At 38.6% G+C, this 19416-nt stretch overlaps 2 protein-coding genes across 6 annotated transcripts in view; both read right to left on the bottom strand.

The window, feature by feature from the left end:
- Nucleotides 1-2155: 2155 nt before the first annotated feature.
- On the bottom strand, nucleotides 2156-3890 carry LOC124180172 (apoptosis regulatory protein Siva-like). Of its 3 annotated transcripts, none has more exons than XM_046565318.1 (4): nucleotides 3529-3890; nucleotides 3018-3184; nucleotides 2771-2922; nucleotides 2156-2389 (listed from the first exon to the last, which is right to left on the bottom strand). In XM_046565318.1, exons 1-4 carry the CDS (start codon nucleotides 3644-3646, stop codon nucleotides 2344-2346), a joined length of 483 nt encoding a protein of 160 aa, XP_046421274.1. In that variant the 5' UTR covers nucleotides 3647-3890; the 3' UTR covers nucleotides 2156-2343. The 3 variants fall into 3 exon arrangements, with proteins under 3 accessions (XP_046421274.1, XP_046421275.1, XP_046421273.1); XM_046565319.1 differs by having other exon boundaries at nucleotides 2845-2922; nucleotides 3018-3211; nucleotides 3529-3886; XM_046565317.1 differs by having other exon boundaries at nucleotides 2162-2389; nucleotides 3018-3211; nucleotides 3529-3884.
- A 3704-nt stretch (nucleotides 3891-7594) lies between these two features.
- LOC124179850 (serine/threonine-protein kinase BRSK2) overlaps nucleotides 7595-19416 on the bottom strand; it is a 31172-nt gene continuing 19350 nt past the window's right edge. Inside the window, exons 5-13 of one of the 3 annotated variants that reach the window (XM_046564655.1) lie at nucleotides 18765-18980; nucleotides 18493-18692; nucleotides 18015-18245; nucleotides 17283-17572; nucleotides 14181-14332; nucleotides 13917-14069; nucleotides 12803-12977; nucleotides 11027-11256; nucleotides 7595-9974 (exon numbers count right to left, since the gene is read on the bottom strand). In XM_046564655.1, coding sequence (XP_046420611.1) covers nucleotides 9750-9974; nucleotides 11027-11256; nucleotides 12803-12977; nucleotides 13917-14069; nucleotides 14181-14332; nucleotides 17283-17572; nucleotides 18015-18245; nucleotides 18493-18692; nucleotides 18765-18980 — 1872 coding nt within the window. In that variant the 3' untranslated portion in view covers nucleotides 7595-9749. The remainder of the gene's footprint in view (nucleotides 9975-11026; nucleotides 11257-12802; nucleotides 12978-13916; nucleotides 14070-14180; nucleotides 14333-17282; nucleotides 17573-18014; nucleotides 18246-18492; nucleotides 18693-18764; nucleotides 18981-19416) is intronic. The other 2 variants (XM_046564657.1, XM_046564656.1) reach the window with 2 other exon arrangements.

Genomic DNA, 19416 nt, shown 5'->3' with positions numbered 1-19416 from the left:
AATCGAACTGTATTGTTCTTACTAGACTTGCTATTACACCCATACACGCAGCAGAAAGTTTTATTTTTATTTTCTCGTGGTGGAAACTCCATGATTAAATTTTTTGATCAAATATTGAAATTTAAGATGTTTTTAAGTAATAACTAAGCTCATAGATAATAATTGATTACTTAATATTTAAAAAAAAGTTTAACACTTTTAAACTACATTTCTCACATATTATATTTGATATCAGCAGTTTAAGCTTGACCTGCATAGAGTAGTTTATATTTGATCCGTCAGGTAGCGTATCTGAGTGGATGATTTCCCAATTATCAAATTAATCTTTAATTCTTTTATTAATAATAATAGGAGCAGATTCCTTTTTCTAATGCTTCATCCTGTTCAGCATTAGTGTGATTTTCGTTTGATGTAAAATTCCGTCTCACGCCTACGTAGGACGAAAAATATTGTTCCCATCACGGGCACAACACTTCACGCCCTTGATACGAAAATAGCAATAATTTGCCTTTACTACGCGGCGATGTCATAGCCCGTGACTATGTTTCACATGCTCATTCTTGCACGGCTTGCAACAATATCTTTTTCTGTGATAATTTTTCTCTGGAATTACTGCATTCCTCAGAATTTCCGACAGTTTACTGAAATGTCCGTTCATTTCGTGAGGCAGTTCAATTGGACCTTGTATTTTTTATTATCTTCAGATTTATCATTGAAACTTTGTTCGAAGTTGATCAAAGTTTCTGAAATGCTTTCATTAGCTTCAATAATTATTCCTTTTTCTTATTTACTCTTATGTTGAAGTGTCGACGCTCGAACAGAGTTTAGATTCGATACTTTCAAAACACTTTTTATCATAGGACTATGATTTGTCTTTCTTCGCCTAGTCTCGATTTTATTTCCACCAGATGAGTGTACACTTGATTTCAACGTATCGATTTTTTTTATTGCCAGAACTTTCCGAAATGCGATCTTCTAAACTTTCAAAGTAGTTGTCATTTTTATAGGAAGTCTGTCTTTGTCGGCTATTCATCACCGAGAATACTTTCGAAGGTTTTGATGATCGTGACTATTTAATCTGTTAAAAATACGTTCCATGAGAATCTTAATATATTTAGTTTGTGCACATTTGATCGGTGTAAAAAAATATAAGAATAAGAAAGAGTGGATCCCGCTCACCTCCGTACTTCTCATTGCGATAACTTGGTGCAAACTTCATAGGATAAGTCGAAAAGTAAATGGCAACGATTTTCGAACCGTTATTAATATAGGTATAGTCAAACTCATGAAGCGATCATTGCTGGGGACTCGTCGAAAACATTACATGTCCTTAGATGCATTAATCATTCGTTCAGAAACGTGCGGCAGAAGGCAGAAAACGATCTGCGATATCACTTCCGCGTTTACGAATAATGCGGCGTTCGGAAAGCGCTCGGAATTGTGGGAGGATATTTTGAAATATCTCAGACACTGGATCTGTGATGTAGTTCCGAATCCGCTCGCTATAATTTGAGTTATTCAATCCCGAGCTATTTGATATGTCAATTATGTCTGATTTCTATTGAACAATATCGCTTTCTAAATGTAGTTCCGCATTGTGGCATTGTCATTTAACTTCGAATAGTTGAATGAGTATGAATAGTGTGTATCGAACGTAAATACCGTTTTTCATCACACAATTCGAAATTACAAACAAACGAGTGTTGGCGATTGAAAGTAAACAACAAACGTGTACAGAAATTGTACCGGAGGAGTGAGAAAGAGAGGTAGGTATGTCCGTTATAATCTGTCTCGCTTCACACGCGATTGAGTGATGGAGACAGCGTAACCCCAATATAATTACATATCTCTCTCTCATCACTTTGGCAGCAGTTTCCGCGAAGTTGAGCGGATGAATAGCTACCTCCAGTAGTATATGCTCGAAGGTATTCGTCACTGAGTTTCCTGCTTTTCGATCGAGTCGCGCGATTTGCATTAAAGATCGTATACTTTGATTTATTTATGAATACCTTTTTTAAAAATCACTCTTCAGCGTTTTATCGTAGTACGGCTAAATTTTTCGATTTTATTTTCAACTAGTTTGCTTACACTTGTAAATTATTTATCGCCAAGGAAAGGTAGGAAAAATTCCAAGTACAAATCACTTGATGCAAAATTAAGCACATTATATTTAAAACGATAACATTTTGTTGAACAGTGGTTTGCATACATTAAAAATGCCATTCAAACTTTATGTACAAATATACAAAACTATTAAAATACGTACAAAATAATAATACATCATAAATAATTAGAATTAACACTGAAATGAGTGCATTTTTTCACAAACTTTGTAACGCCGGTTCATTGATAGCAGTTCAAGCAGATGTTGTACTCTCGGGTGTCATATCTGGAAAGGAAGCCAGCAAATATAGGTATGTATGAAACTGGATTCACTAATTTGATGAAGCTAGTGAGGTAAAAGGCAAATTACACTTATCTACGTAAAAATATTGAAATAAATATTTTTCAAATACAACTTGAGTTATCCATGTTGAATTTGATTACAATTTCCTCTTTTACTTTCATGCCAAGAGATATTGTTTCCTTGGAATTTGACTGAATAAACTTTGATCTATAAATTCTATCATCTATAATTTCACAATTTGTTTGCTTTGCTTCTTTTTTTACCATTCTCTATGCTCAATGTATGGCCAAAACCGCTCGATATTCTGCGACCAACAATGGTTACATGAAAATCAAATGTATTCACAAAAAAACCAAAACGTACGCAATTATTGAGCAATTCTGACAAAAGCTTTCCAAGCATTTGACGCATTTGGCTAGACAGGAGGAGCACAAGACCTTCTCGCAGTAGTAACAGTTGTGCGATCCATAATCATCGATGACTCGGCAACAGCCGCAGATGCCGATTGGCACAGTCTGGAAAATGGAAACATCAATGACAAGTTAGTTCTCTTTTCAATGCAAGTTTTTAAAGCTATTCTGTAAGCTTCTTCTTATTAACCATTATATACCTTTGCACATTCACCCTTAGTCTCGAGCTGTAATTTGTTGTTGAGAAACATCTGTTTAAAGTTTTGCTGCGGAGTTGACTTAGCTGCTGGCACAATCACTGACGGAACAGGATCTGTCAGGTCCAAGTCAATAGATTTATTCATTTTCTGCGATAATTCCCTGGCTCCTGTCATTAACAAATCCAAAGTTCGGTCTACAAAAGAAACAAGTTTAGAAAAATATGACTAGCAACTAGATTTGGAAAATAAATAATCCAAACGACGTGACGATTTAAAATTGATATGATTCTTGGGTTGATTATGAAAAAAATAAAGTAAATTTAAACTAGGCAATGGTTAAGACAGCACTGATTCGTAGACTTCATCACAGCAGTAGTTTGATTTTCATGAACATTTGCAAAAACCGCGAATCTACGTTCTTGTGTCTCTAACCTACTGTAGTTGAACGAAAAACCGCATCTGTTGGTCGTCAAGATTGAATATAAACAAATGACGAACATAACCTCCTTACCATAGACTTTTTTCATATGAGTTTCTTTTTCCACTCCGTTATCGACTTCTCTTTGCCCTACGTGAATTTTAGACTGTGGCGCTAAATCGTCGTCGAATTCACACATCCGTTTTGGCATTTTCTTTCCAATTTTATTTCTATTTTTACATATAAAAGTTAACCTTGCTATCTTACAAGTTGAAAATCATTCATAGAGAATGTTCAAAATTCGAACGAGCGATTCGATCGCTATCTTAATCTCGAAATATAGCGTATCGATATTTCTAGCGCTCTTGACTATCGATAATCGAATTCTCAAACTCAAATTTCCATGCGAACACTTTTTGAAAAACAATTCTGCTTCTCTACCCAACGTAGGTACTCCACTTGCGACTAGCTAAAACAGCGTTTCGATTCTATGCCTACGAAAATTCAAGATCGAGAGAGCAAATGAAGAGTTGCTGGAATAATTATGAATATTAATGTCATGGAATACATCGAGCACGTGTCGAATAAAATGCCATTTCGAAATGAATAATTCTTCAATTTTCATTTATAGCCGTATTATTGTAGATAATCTGGTTTGGCTCATGGAAAATTATGAAATTTATAGTGTGTATCACGTATTTATCATAAATGCATCATATATATTAATATCATACATGGACCGCATATACATATATACTTTTTGGTCTCTGCATCATTATTACATTTTATCTATTATTATTTATGACCTATGTATATATTATTCTCTCGCGTACCTATACTCTAATTAAATCACTGTTTTGCTACGAGTTTTGGAAGACATTCATTCTCATTATTAATTTCTTGTGTCGCCGACAAGTATGTAAGTACACACAGGCGAAGTAATGGCTTGGGTTCAGCTTTGCGAAGACTGTTTTACTCGGAAGGTGAATGCAGCCAGCATCATGTCGAAATCGGTAACTCTCTGATGTTCCGCAATAAATTCTCAACTCTACCCTTGGAACATCTCAGGGGCCGTAAGCGCACAACGATTATCGTTTTTCACCATTCCTCAGTCTACGACGCTGAAAAAATTCTGCCAACAGTAAATAAGGTCGGTTGTAATTAATCAGTAGACAGATTTTTTAATTATTAATGTCGCATTATTATTATTGTTAATAATATCATTATTTTTTTTATACATATTTGATATTGGCCATCAACAAATATGTTACAGTTTTCATGAAAACTGATAATATACATATACATATATATGTATACTATTTATGTATACGTATATATAATGTATTTAATATAATTATTAATATTCACTACCTAGAGGTTATCGGTGGTCGTGAATCTTGAATTCGCGATGCATTAACTGTTCACTGCATATCGACCCTCACTTCGACACATAAATCGAACGTTAATAACAACTTATTGTGAAACGATAAAAAAATGTATGTCCTTATAGATAAGAAATCAATACAAAACTACCCGCAGTTGAGAGGATTACTCTGTTATGTATATTCAACACTCTCAGTTTCATTTCGTCCGCAAATGTTTTTATTCTTTTTCTCTCTTCTTTTTTTTTTTCTATGTAAGCAGTCTCTAAAAGATTACAAGATTTTCATGCGCCGTTGCCGATAATCGAGTAGAAAGCTCTGTAATTGTAGATAAACTTTTCCTCGAGAATGTTAATTTTTCTGCTTATCGGCTTGCCAGAAGGACGGAGCGCGAAACCGTAACGTCGCTTTATAGATATTACCTTAATTTCGAAAACAACATCGTTGATCGTACCTAAGAGAAAATTTAGCAGCGGTTAGTATGGTACAAAGCTCAAGCTTGTATTACAAAATTTTTGTATCAGTAGCACAGATGTGATAACAATGTACAAGAATTAACTAACTAATTTTCGCATCAGTTGCACAAAAACTTTAATTACAGCGAATAATGGATAACGTAGGTATCGCTTATTGGAGTTACATGAAGAATTCCTCGGAGAAATTGGTTCAATTAGTAAATGATATTGGTTTGCTGCCAAGGTTTATAAATTCAAAGAAATTTAATTCGGTCAATTTGCATGCTTGAAGTCTTGTTGGGAGAAAAAATTACACATTACGGCTTATTAGGGCGGAGAAAATTAATCCGATTTTCATGTACTCCTAGTACGTAATTATGAAAGTAAGTGTACCAGTTATTGACCATGTCCCAATTATTGATCTGTTTTGGTTGTAACTGCTTGGATCCTTGGTTCTAAAATTACCAAAAAAATACATTTTCAGTGTTTAACCCTCTAGCAATTGGTTTTAATCATCGAGAAGTTCATAATTTGTGCCCTCAATTTATAATTTTGTTGAATAAAAGGTTCAATAATTGGGTCTAAACGTGTCAATAACTCGTACTCTTACCTTAATGATTTTTGTACTACTTTGCAACTTATTTGTGTACGCATCGTGTGAAACAAAATAACGCGACATAAATATCGGACCTAGTGGAAAGGAAACGTATAAGTATTTCTTCTTCTTCGTTAATAATAATTGAATAATCATGTGGTATACCTAATTTATTTACCTATATAACGACCAACGTAATAGTTCACAAAGCACGCTTACAAAAACCTTGACTACCTATTATTACATGTTTATATAATTAAAATTACCGTGAGACTCGCCGCGAAGATGAAGATAAAATATCATCTAAACAAATTTATAATAAAATTTTTGAATATTTTATCTCGATCCGAACGTTTATATTTGTATAATATAATGTATATAAGGTGTGTATATATAATATATATATATACGCGCAGAGTAATTCAGTTATCAATCAATTAATAAATATATTAGAAGCACAATAATAAATTATTTAAACATCAAGCGATACAAGAGATCTTTCACAATAATTAACATATCCTTTTTTTCTCGAAAATTTATCACGTATATGTTACCAGATTCTTTATATTATATATAGACAATGGCTGTATAATATTTGTGAAATATTAATTGCCAATAACAAAACGTCAACAAGAACGCGCGCTGAACAAATTGTTGTAAAATTGTTTAAGAATTGTATAAAAATTGTCTACTACCTATATATAATGCCTCAATGATATATCCAGATGACAAATCAATTTCAAATTATAAAATACACATTATACGCGCGATAAAGTCACGAACCTAGCAACAAAAAAAGTTGGATGAAAAAAAATCTGTTCAATAACTACGGATGGCGTTGTATAGAGATTGTAAGGTAAAGATGGATCGGTCATTGAACGACAATAATATATAACGAAAAAAAAAAAAAACAATCGAATCACGTTACTAATATCGTAAATAAATATTCTTTCAAATATGCATCATGTATAATATCAAACATACGACTAGACTTTATGATGACGATAATATAAATATGTATAACTACGCTCCGAAATATAAATAGGTACCTACTTATCAGACAAAATTAAATCGGTCTTAAAATTTTGAAAATGTTTACTCTTCGTACCTTAAGTTTTTTTTTTATACTTTTGCTTGATATAAAATCCTAGTTTAACATGGCCGGTAATTTGTTTTATTATTATTGTTATTGTTATTAATATTATTATTATTATATACTTATCATACTTATACAATGTATTTATATAATTATCCGCTAGTATAAGTAGATAACCGCAAGCTTATGCCTAGTCTCATAAGTTATTATTATGTTGTTATGTATATATATATATGTATATATACGCGATCGTTACGCTATTCCGATTCATTTATCTCTCATCTATTTATTCGATCCCTTTCATAATTTTGTTTCGCTTCCTTAATTCACGATCAGTAGTAAGTATATTAGTAAACGTATATTGCAAAGCCCGACATACTTCACCACAACTTGTTTATTTATACGTAATCTTACACGATTATTGGTAAATTACAGTTATTAGTTTAGTCTATATACGATTATTTTCATACGGAAAAAGTGCTGCACGCTTATTGTGTACAGGAGCCGTTTGTCGAATCCGTAAATATATCTACGCAAAAAATTGGAATCGAAAAAATTGCATCGCAAGTGCAATCGCGAGAAAATTAGGTCCGCGGAAACTGATAATTTCATTGTCATCATTTCTTTAGATATTTTTTTTTTTTTGATTTTTATTTTGTTTTTTCACCACTTTTTTGACAATTATGATTGAACGCAGTGCTACACTTTTCCGTCGTTGCTAAAATTGATTTAGCTTTCATACTGTTAATGATAATTTTAAATTTCGTTTTATTTTTGGTTTTTATTATATAGGAACGAGACGCCGTCTATATGCATTCTAACCTGAGCGATAAAACGAGATGCTATCAAGTATAATCTTGCAATGAGATTGTTTCGATATTTTTTGGTTTTTGCTGCATTCTGTCGAACATTTACGCCAACCTGTGAATTATCGTATTGTCACAAACCGGACGAGTGATTGTGCAGAAGAAATTCACGAAGAAGTTATTTGTAGGATGTACAATGTCGCTTGGCTTTCGGTCTTTTTATTTTATTTGAAATATCTTCACTTTGATTTTTTGGGAATAAAATCTTCTGTACTATTACCCGCGATTTCATCAGCGACATAAATTTTTTTACAAATTATCACGACGGTTGATTTTATTGTATATTTTTACACCTATACCATATGAAACGGGGTTAATTTTCTTTTCTCTTTCCGCATTCACTTCTTTGTTTTGATTAATTAATTTATCAATTAATTAATTAATTAATTAATTAATTATTTTTTTATGAGATATGTTTATTGAGAAAATATATCTTAAATATATAAATACTACTTATATATTTATAGTAATTATATAAATACTAATTGATGATTAGTAATAATGACAGTATTTTTTTTTTTTTTTGCACAACGCTTACGCAAAGCTGGATGAGAAAAGCCGTATTGAACATATATTTGTATCGTTTCTGTTCATGTTTATGTTCGATTTTTAACCATTCTTTTTAAATCGAATGGCGGGGGGAGAACGAAAATAAAAGTTTGACTATTGCACAAAAACGCCTACTTTTCCGCTACAGCTTATTTTTAATTGTTTTGCCTCACATCGTGTACCTACGTATCATGTTAGTTGTATTATATACCAATTGAGATCAGTCCTCACCATTTTTTAATCGACCTTCTTTCGCCGCGAGAATCGTTTTACTCGTTTGTTAATTCACCGTTTTTATTACCGGTGCGTGTAAATTTCATTCATGTCTGGTTATCGTGTTAGGTTGAGCTTGGCGTAACCGCATGAAACGACTGAAACGACCTATTAGCTATCACTTGCAATAACTATCCTAAAAGTATAACACGACTCCTTAAATCATCTATACCATTTTTAAAAGCACGCCGCGGATAAACACTCGCATCTATGTTGGCAGTAAAGTTTTCGTTTTTACATGTTTTATTATTCACTGATATTTTTCATCTTCTCGTGTTTGTGTATTTCTTTTTTTTTTTTTTTTTCATTCTTCGAACTTCGACTTTGCATAGAATTTTATCGAATGTAATCTCGATCGATCGATCCACGCACAACGGGCCATCAAACGAGGTGTCCCGTTAATACGGATCGTAGTACAGGTGTTTTCTTTCCCTCTACTTTTTTCTATCCACGTCGAAAAAAAGTATTCATTATTATACCTATGTATTTGGTGTTTTTTTCACAGATTTGACAAGAAGATACTAAAAGGATGCCGTTTCCTTTCGTCAAATATAACACATCCGGCAAAGCACCGTAGTAACTATCATCATCAAATAAATGCATCTCTGCTGATCCTCAATGCGCATAATGCATAACGCAGATCTACTCGAATCGAACGCATCGGGCTTGTGCCGAGTACCTACGCAGTTTTGTACTCCTTGTCGTACCTACGCTGCAACATGCATCATGATATGTCGAGTGAGAGGTAGTGATACAGTAAAATGTATTCATTCAAAGAAAGAGTTGTCGAACAGTGCCTCACTTTTATACACTACATGTACATTAATTGTAAGCTATATAATTGCCGAATAGGATATACCTATAAATCGTTTACAACAGGCACCTAGTCACGAGTTTGAAAGTTTCTTAGACTTTTTCTAACGCATTCCGAGCATCCTGGTTGGCCCATCCGACTGGTTTTTGGTTTCTGGTTTCTGGTTTCTGGTTCCCGATGATCCTTCTGTCGCCGTTTCGCGTTCACCAGAATCCCTGTCTGGTGTTCCACATATTTCTAAGACTGGATCTAAGGTCGAACCGGAATTGGAAGTTCTGGTAGTATCACGCTATGTTGCTGCCGCTCATCGTAGTCACGCATTTTTTCTCCGCCGCATTCTGACTCTCCGAGTTACTCCTTACCGCCTTTGGTGAACTTCCAGGAGAAGTGGTCACTTCCCCCGGCAACGCGTTGTTGTTGTTCGTCGAAGTCGAGCTTCTCCGACCGTTTTCACGCGTTGGCGATTTCACGTCGAACACCGACGTGTCCGATTCGATGTCTGAATCGATCTAAAGGAGTCAGAAATTCACCTTTAATTTCCACACATCCGACATCTGACACGTATTCAATTTTACTACAAATTTTGCCGAGCTGTCGCGGTCTCTGTTACGTAATGCCACGATGACGGAATAGACCTGTCTTTAAGAAGGGCGAAATCGAATTTTAATGGTCTCACCCCCCAAATTGGTTCGAAATAATTCAAAAATTATATCCGAATTTTTTAAAAATTTTCCCTCCATATTTACCCACGCCTAGGAAGCCTTACTTTTTACCATAAGAAAAGCATTGGTTTTTCGGGATTTTTAATCGTTTTTTTACCGCTGCCGTAATTATCAGCTAAAAAATCGCAAATTCTCAGAAAATGTTACCCTTTTTGTCCGAATTTTTGGAATTCGATACAAGCATTTTTGGGCTAGATCGATCGACTCTTTTCCGCGTTTTTAGAGAATAAGGATGTGATCGATCTAGCCCAAAAATGTTTGTATCGAATTCCAAAAAATTGGACAAAAAGGTAACATAACTGTCGACATTTTCTGAGAATTTGCGATTTTTTAGCTGATAATTACGGCAGTGGAAAAAAAACGATTAAAAATCCCGAAAAACCAATGCTTTTCTTATGGGAAAAAGTAAGGCTTCCTAGGCGTGGGTAAATATGGAGGGAAAATTTTTTAAAAATTCGTACATTTTTTTCGAATTATTTCGAACCAATCTGGGGGGTAAGATCATTAAAATTCGATTTTGCCCTTCTTAAGGACAGATCTAATGACGGAAACAGCTCGTTGATGATGATGAGTGTGAAAAAAACTCGAACGATATCAAACGGAACCCTTTTTTTTCTCGCACATTCAAATACAACCGGCACCAACACGGTGCAGAATTTACCTCGTTTTATGCACGCGAAGAAAAGCTTTTTTTTTTTTCTTTTTTTGTTGTTACTTGTTAATTGCGTAAATTTGGCAAAATATTTATACTTTTCTCTCGTTGTTCATATCTTTTGCTCTCTCAATGTTATCGTTAACGGACAGGAGGGCGACGGTGATGATGATGGATGACGTGATACCTTGCTGAAACACACTACCTGTCTGGTAGCGGGATGAGGACTCAGGGACAATCTTTCACTGGTATCACTTCCGCAGCTCGAACTTTCGCTCATTTCCTGAGTGAATTTCCGCGACGTTCTTGGACTCGGTGGGGCTGCTCTGCTCTGACCTCCAATTCCCATACCGATTCCTCGCGCGCAGACTTGGGATTGTATGTGCTCGCAGACCCTCCGGAATCTCCGTATGTTACCTGTTAATCACACGAATATCTCTTCAATTTTCCGCAGGTCATCCGGGGTGCAGGAGAATGGTCAATTTGTTCCGATTGATTGTTAGAAGCCTCGGTGCAATGATTCCTCAACTTAATGTTGTTTTAATCTACACTGATTATCAGAGAAGAAAGTTCTCGCTAATGGTCTCAACCTTCTTTGACGGTTTCACCCATTCAGAATAAAATAGGTTCGACAATTTTTATGGCCAGGACGACATTCGCAATGGCTTATCTTGACATTAAACGAAAGTGGAGGACAATTTTAACCATATTTTTCTTTCGTAGCGTTCCTTACATTTATTGCAGAAAATTATTTTCTCACGAAGATTTGCGAACGACTTGAAAAAAAGTAAAATTGTTCGGATGGAACATCCGGTGAGATTCATACGCAGAATGGATACCAGGATGCAGTGATCGTAATTTAACCGAGGATGAAATTCTTGTTGAAAAATATGGGATCGCGATGCGCGTATAAACGTAAAATCGATCTAGCTGCGCTTGGAAGAAAGCCAAAGTCGAGAAACGGCGAATGCCAAACAGCGTTTCGAGGAGGCAACCGCATCCCTTGCTTCCTTGCTTCCTCTAAGCTTGTTCCACGTGCATTCAAAAGCTCAATTTTATGCACGAAAAACACGAGCCAAACGATAATGCCATTATAAAACTGCACGAAGAAGTCCTCTAAATCTTTAATGTAATACGAATTCTAACATGCGGGTATGCAATGGATTATGCACTCGTAGCTAAGACTATACGTTAGGGTGAGCCAAAAAAACTAACCCATCGAATCTATGGTCTTAAAAATACCTATTTACTGAGAAAAAAATTCTCCCCCTTGGACAAATTTTTAGCTCAATTTTAAAAGGTTTCTCTGGCCATTTGAAATTTCCCATTTAAATAACACGCAAAAAATGTTTTATTCATTAAATATCCAGTAACTGTTGAACCGTTTGAGATGAGAAAAATTTTAAACACATATTCTTGTAGGGCATTAAATTCTCTAAAAAAAGATCCCTGAGTTGATTTTCTAGATTTAAAAATTCGCATACTTACTGGCCATGAAAGTCGAAGAAAAGCAGAAATATTTTAATGAAAAAAAAATTTTTTTTGTGTGTTATTTAAATCGGAAATATCAAATGGCCAGCGACACTTTTTAAAATTGAGCTAAATATTTTTCCAAACGGGAGAATTTCTTTCTCAGTAAATAGGTCCTTTTAAGACCATAAATTCGATAGGTTAGTATATTATATACACACATACATATATACGTACTTGCGGAGTTATAACACGAAGTTCCACCAATACACGGTGAACTTAAACCACTCCCCGTCACATGGGTATTGGACATGAGTCTCTACATTGTCCGTTATTCATAAAAGTTTTACAATTTCACGGATCTTGGATCCTTACAAGTTGCGAGTTCAGGACATAAACATAATACACATAAATTTTTTCCTTTACCAATTTTCTACACCGTTACACGGATACGAAAATTTTATTTTTTTGCGTATATTGGAGTGAGGCTTACCGCTGAGTAGCGTAAAGGTGATGGCGAAAAGAGGCTCGCTGGGCTGTTTTGAAATAGCACTTATGTCGACTTGAAACCGCACTTGCCTCTGGAACATGGCTGGCGCGGTGCTTCCCCTTTTGTATTCTACCCTGAATGACATTGGCGAACTTACGCTGTGAGACAATTCCGCTATCTGCGGACAAAGAAGTGATTAATTTCTTTTAATTGGTTTTCATTGCAGTTCGTCGCATCTATCACATGAATCGTTTATCGCTCCCTAACACGGATAAAAATAACAACGACTCTCTCGTTATGTTTAATTTATTTGACACTTTCCCCATCCAGTTGCTTTCGGTTCGTTCGACTTTTCCGTCGTTTTAAATCGATTTTAAAACTATCCGGCAATAGATCTATATATGAGTGAAACGAAGTTAAACGCAACCTACGGTACGGTTCTGAATCCCAGAGGTATTCCTCCATTGTTATTTCCAGCAACCGTTTCTTTCCTAGATAATGAATTATTCATGCAGAAGTGAAAGCCGTTTAAATTTAGTTACGGTCCATTCGGTTCGCAATTGACACGCGGACAAGTATTCCGGTCATTCGGGTAATTCTTACGCGAACGTTTTACTGAGAGAGGAAAATGCTGCTGGAAAATTTACTCAAGAAATTATTCGATTTCAACCTTGCTTTTTAAAAACTGCGCGGGCAGTGAAGCACAGAAATAACTCCAGCCCTGCATGAAATAGAATCTCGGCTTTTCCGATAACAGGCTATGTTAGCGGAAATTGAAAACGCTAGAAAATCAGTCAGTATATACATATACCTACCGTATATATTCTTAGTCGTCCGTAGTTCAGCCTTTTCACCGCGTTTACCAATTTAATTATGCATCAGTTATTGACGAGTGATATTATTATTAATAATAATCATGATAATATCGCGAATTCGATTCGAGCGCGCATTAACCATTCCACCCTGACACTTATGAACAATTGAAAAGAACAGGCGCGAAAATCGAACGCTGAAATAAGAGTTAATCTTTTTCACCGCGTCGTGTGACAAAATAGCTATTTTCGTAAAATTCCGTTGTCGGCCTACTATGATGATGAATAAATTTCGATCAACTTACCGAGAGAAACGCGTGTATCAAATCCGCCTTGATGCTGGCCAAGGGTTTTCCCTTAACCAGGATCGTGAAGGTTTCGTCTTTTTCGGTCGTCATCAGACTGCCGAACCACGATTTCTTCGTCAGTTCAGGTGACGAGTCCGGGGTTAGATGTACCTAGAATTATCGGTACACGTTATTCCAACACTCGTACGATCGCTGAAAGGCTTAACTGTGATCCCATGGAATAAATAAGCTCGAGCAATCGTCGCGACGATTTTACATTACCTCTTCGGTGCTTGTGAGCAATTTACGCCGATGAAACCTCGGGCTGCCAAGGAAGGAGTTTTTAATTGTAGTGAGTCGTGACCTCCAGTGATGAGACCCAGATCCTGCGCCGGTATGAGGAGATCCTGGCGGTGTTATTCCAACAGCAAGAACTGCGCATAAAATGAGAAGGAACGAATTGTAACGTTACGTAGAGTCAGGCGAACCGCTCGCACAACAAGCAGGAAATTCAACCACGGAGAGAAAGGAACCACACCCTTTGACGTCTCTAAGAAAATGCAAAAACTACAAAGACAACCGAGCTCCTCATTAGCTATTGTGACCGGGGTTAGCAGCTGGCGTGCTCGACAATGTCGAGAGCTGACAATGAGTTGGCCACTCAAAAACGAATGCCTCTTTACTGGGTAGCACGTTTGTGCCGCGATTCCGCACCCTGCAAGGTCATCCTCTGGTGGGTTCAGTCCTGCAGGGTGAAGTTGCCAACGGACAGTGAAACGTCGACGAGTTAGCACACGATCAAGCATCTGGATCGGGCACACCGAATGTGCAGTGAGTAATGAGTAATGCGCACGCTTACCCCGGGTTCTAGTACCAAGTCACGTATTCATTACCAGCGCCCGTTGTAAACATGCCTCTGTAACACAAGGCTGCGAGCACGATCTTGTACTTAGTGTGAATTCGATTTCTGGACACGAGGAAGCAAAGCTTAACGACTGCTTTACGCCCTCGTGCCGATTAGTTGTGGCTCGTTTGACATACGACCTGCACTAGGATCCAATGGAAGATGTGGTTACTTGCAGGAGAGCGAAGGCGGAGAAGAGAGTAATGTGGAGTGGACTATAAAGTCGTTATCGGACAGTATCGCGGGCCTCGGCAGTGCTACTTTGTCGTTAAGTTTTACACCTTACACCTTTGGCTCGCACAAATTGTGTCAAAATTTCGCCACTGAATTCACTCCAACGTGAGTGTCTAGCATCTATTTTACAGAGTATCGATCCCTCCGTTGTGAACATGCTCATATATACATATCACAGCGCTCCGTCATCGTATGAGTAAATCCACAAAAGACGTTCCAGCTTCGTGACAAAATGAATCTGGGTTCTCCATTTATGAAATAAAAGTGAAAGAAAGAGAAAGATGTTTTTCCAAATGCACGAGAACGCAAGTCTGGATTTTGACAGGATGGCAACTCTGAATATCAACCGTCCATTTTACGGATGGATGGGCTGATGTCACGCTCATTTTAAGAGCATTGTTCATCGTGACACAGTTGCTGGAGATGCATTGTCACCGCACGTAGAGCTGGCAACGGAGATACCATTCTGCGGGTTTTTAAAAAATCTTCTACATGGGTATCTCGCGGTGAGATTCGGTACGCCCTGGTGAAAAAATCATTGCAGTAAGAATAACGAGGAATGCTTGCCAAGTAGAAAAGACTCGCGTCGTGTCAGTAGAGTAAAACGTCTTGTAAGTACGATGCGTGCATACGTGTTCAGCAACAGGCTTGAAACTCAATCAAGGTAAGCCCTAATTATCCTAAGCGTGCAAAAAAATCTCCGCTAATTTGGCAAAAACTGATCCGTGGTGATATATTGAAGTTTGTCTTCATCAGTACCGAACCCACAATTTCCACCTCGGGGTAAGCTGCATACATGCCTGTGTACACGTGCAGGCACTAAATGGGTACTGAGGCAAAACTCAGGCGTGTACAAGCACTGAAGTCTGTAGCTAAACTGCGGTTAGCGTGACAAGGAGGTTCTACTCGCGCTGCGTTGCGTTGGGTCGTGTTCTTTGCCATTAAAAGGAGAACCTGGCGCGAGTGGCAGGTAGAAGTGCGTCGTATAGATTATACGATATGGAAAGTGAAAAAGGTAGATGTACGGGCGTAGCACAATGGCAAAGAAATGAGAAAACTAAAAGGCGGGGGAAGGGCGCAAGTGCCCGTATTAATAGCAGCTGAGCAACTCAGTCCATTGGCAAACGTTGAAACACTTAGTGTAATCGGATACGACGACGGTGAACGATGGGGGAAGTTAACCCCGCAATGAGTAGAGTTGATCCATGGGGTCCGCTGTCTAGTGCACGCTCCGCCTTGCGCTGATGTGCCGTACTTTGTTATCCGTATCAAGTAGCTGGGCTGTGTGTGTTTTGAATGTACACAGAAACTGGAGATCGCTATCTTAATTAAATGCATTATATAACGACACGTTACGACGATCACGTCGAATTCGAGGCTCAGCGAGCTCAGCCGCTTTTCTCGTTCGATAGACACGCCGGATACCTTCTATCCCTGTACGGTTGATATTAACCCACTGGGTTTACGCTAGGTTTCATCGTGCCTGTACATGGTCGGAATTTATTTAGACTTAATATTAATCGACGCGTTTCTATTCGGCCGGCCTGCATGTTTGCACGGCATCCATAATGCCGGGGCATATCGCGGTCACAGGGAACATAATGTGAATTTTCAAATTAATCGGAATGCACGGCTTACGATGGAACGAACAGGTGCATCGACCCAAGTGCTAATGCAAACGGTGTTGTTTGAACGTGCTTTGTTTATTAAAACCCCAACCACAATGATCCGGTATTTTAATTTACCCCTGAAACGTTTGCCTAATTCTCACTGCTCAATGCTCGTCTGGTGCAGATACCAATTGTTCGCGTGCTACTCTCAGAGAAAGCTTATAGTTTCTATAGAATCGTGGCTCCGGTGATCTCGCGGCTTCCGTATCAGACATTCGGAGCATGAAACGCAAAAACAGGATCCCTACCCCCAAGGAATCATCACTTAAAGTAGAACTATGGAGGGTATAGTCACCGTGAGGAGAAGTGTCTCTTGTAGGTATTCAACTGAAACAGTGTCGACCGAAACACGATAAATAGTGGTTAAACAAGTCACCCAAATAGCGCTCATAAGCTATAAGGCTTCGATCTAGTTGGCGCTTTCTTTTAAACGTGGAACTTTTGCCACAGCAACTCCATCTTAATTCAATCTATTTTACGGACTCTTTTCGTACACGGAGATAGTCCTCCTTGCCTCTACCCTCCACAAGTATAACGACGCATGAGGGACATACTGAAGGACGACGTGGCACTTACCAGGTTGGACTTCGTTCAGCTCAATCCCGACGCTGGCTGGCGGTGGAATAGGAGGCGGCATCACCTGGGTCTGGCTGCTGTTTCCGCTCGATGCACTGCCGACAGATAACCTGTGAGGACTGCCACTTTGGGCAAGATGAGAGCTCGGCACCGCTCTGTGAGGACTGAGGAGACCGGCAACCGTCGGTACGTGGAGTGGCGAACCACCCGGCGTTGAAGCGTGAGAATGAGAGGCATGCGAGTGGGAACCGGTGCTTGGCGAACGCCGTGCGTGGTGTCTCGCACTCCCGCTGGAACAAGGGAGGAAAAGTGGAAAGAAAACATAATGTGTGACGTAGCTTCAGGGGTTCGTGCAGTGGAGCAGAGCCCTGCCTGCAGCTTTGCAGTAGAGCTGCTGAGCTGCGCCGGCGGTCGTAACGATTTGAAGTAATTGCGTACTTGAGTGTACGTATAACAAGTATGAACTTCAAGGTGAAAGGGGGAGGTGAGCGGAAATATAACGACCATGTTGCGAGAGCTTATCGCTCGCCCGAGTCTCGCGTTTCAAACTACGACTAATTACGATAACGCGTTAAATTCTTCTTACCCTGGACTTGTAAACGATCGATTAAATTAAGTCCTCGGTTAGGATTTTACAGTTTTCACGCAAAGAGCGACGCTGTCTCATCCGGAGATGTTAATTCCTTACGGATAACACGGAGTTTGGTATGTTATAAAGGCAGGCATTCTTACCTGGTTTGTCTTCTCGGCGTCAATGGCGACCCGTGACTGATTTGTCCTAGGTTCAGAGCCGTGCTACCGTTAACTCTACAAGTGTCTACTCGTTTCCTCGGTGGATCAGCTTCCAGCTGTCCGGTCGAGCTTCTGATTCCACTCCTTATCACCTCGAGCTCGTCCTCGCACGCCGGTCTTCTTCGCTTTCGTTCAAGTAGTAAAAAGTATATCACTTTCTCCGTGTTGTGGCTATAAAATGAACGCAGGTGAACCAAAGTTAGACTTCAGTTTCATCAATGTTAAAAAATGGCCAGAACCAGTTGATCAACGAGGAGATTTGGTAGCTTTTGATACCCGCAGTAATTATGACATTGATTTTGACGAATGCGGAATTCCGTTTGGACAGATATATTATTCCTTCAACCAATGCCGTAAACGCTGCTAAATTCTTTCAAAGGCTTACGCAACGTTCTTTACAAGCTTGGGGATAACTCACTTGGGGCTAAGCAGTTCCTGTATCAATTTATCTCTCTCCTTAAAGCAGCCCAGGCTCGCGATCGCCTGAAGGACGTCTGGATCTATCGCATCCACGGACGGAATGACGTGAGTTTGAACAACATCCATCATGGAAAGCTCCAACTCAAGTTCGCCCTTCCCTGCGGCCGTCACCCATATGTGCCTGTTTATTTCGGCGAGCTGAAAGCGAGGCATTGGAATACATTTTCCGGAGATCGGCGGGGCGAGAACGAGGCTTTAATAAAAACTCACAGTCAGTCTCTTGTCGGGGTTAACTTCTATCATTCCACGCAGAAGGTTCTGGCAGTCGGGCGGGACAAAATGCGGTATGTGAAACACTCCGCGTTTCACCTTCTCCAGGAGTTGCCTCAGGTTGTCGTCGTCGAAAGGCAGGGCGCCGACGAGAAGGGCGTACAGAATGACTCCGCACGACCAGACGTCGGCCTTTCTTCCGTCGTATTTTTCTCCCTGAGGATATTCGTGAAAAATTTTTACTCGGCTAGTCATTCAGCGGCTCGAATGGTCAATCGGTCAAATCTTGAGCCGTACGTGTGCTTTTGGATTGCGAATTAGTGTCGATTGGAATTGGAAAGCTTACGAGGTGAATTATGCAGGGCGTCTAATAATGGCACGGCACAAAGCGTGTTCCTGGTCCCTAAAGTCTTTTAACGCTGCAGCTGTTAGTAACTATGCAAACGGTAACTGTGTTAGAGAATTTACGAGGTTTCAAGAGTGTTGCAGCCATAAATTTGCCGTAAACGCGTTACGCGAGGGAACGTCGGATAATATATATTATATATCTCTGTTGCCGATATGATTTAGCTCAGCACCCTTACACTGGCAACAATTTCCTGTTGAGAAATTTCATTAGAGATTCTACCGCCACCCGTCGATGATACGAAGA

The sequence above is a fragment of the Neodiprion fabricii genome, chromosome 4, assembly GCF_021155785.1.
Source record: "Neodiprion fabricii isolate iyNeoFabr1 chromosome 4, iyNeoFabr1.1, whole genome shotgun sequence".
NCBI lineage: Eukaryota > Metazoa > Arthropoda > Insecta > Hymenoptera > Diprionidae > Neodiprion > Neodiprion fabricii.
The sequence above is the reverse complement of the archived record's forward strand: the minus strand, read 5'-3'. Positions and strand labels throughout refer to the sequence as shown.

Coding starts and splice junctions, on each gene's coding strand:
- LOC124180172 (XM_046565317.1), bottom strand. CDS start 3,646: ATGCCAAAACGGATGTGTGAATTCGACGACGATTTAGCGCCACAGTCT. Junction 3,212..3,528: donor TCATATGAAAAAAGTCTATG/GTAAGGAGGTTA, acceptor TTTCTTTTGTAG/ACCGAACTTTGGATTTGTTA. Junction 2,923..3,017: donor CTAAGGGTGAATGTGCAAAG/GTATATAATGGT, acceptor TCCATTTTCCAG/ACTGTGCCAATCGGCATCTG.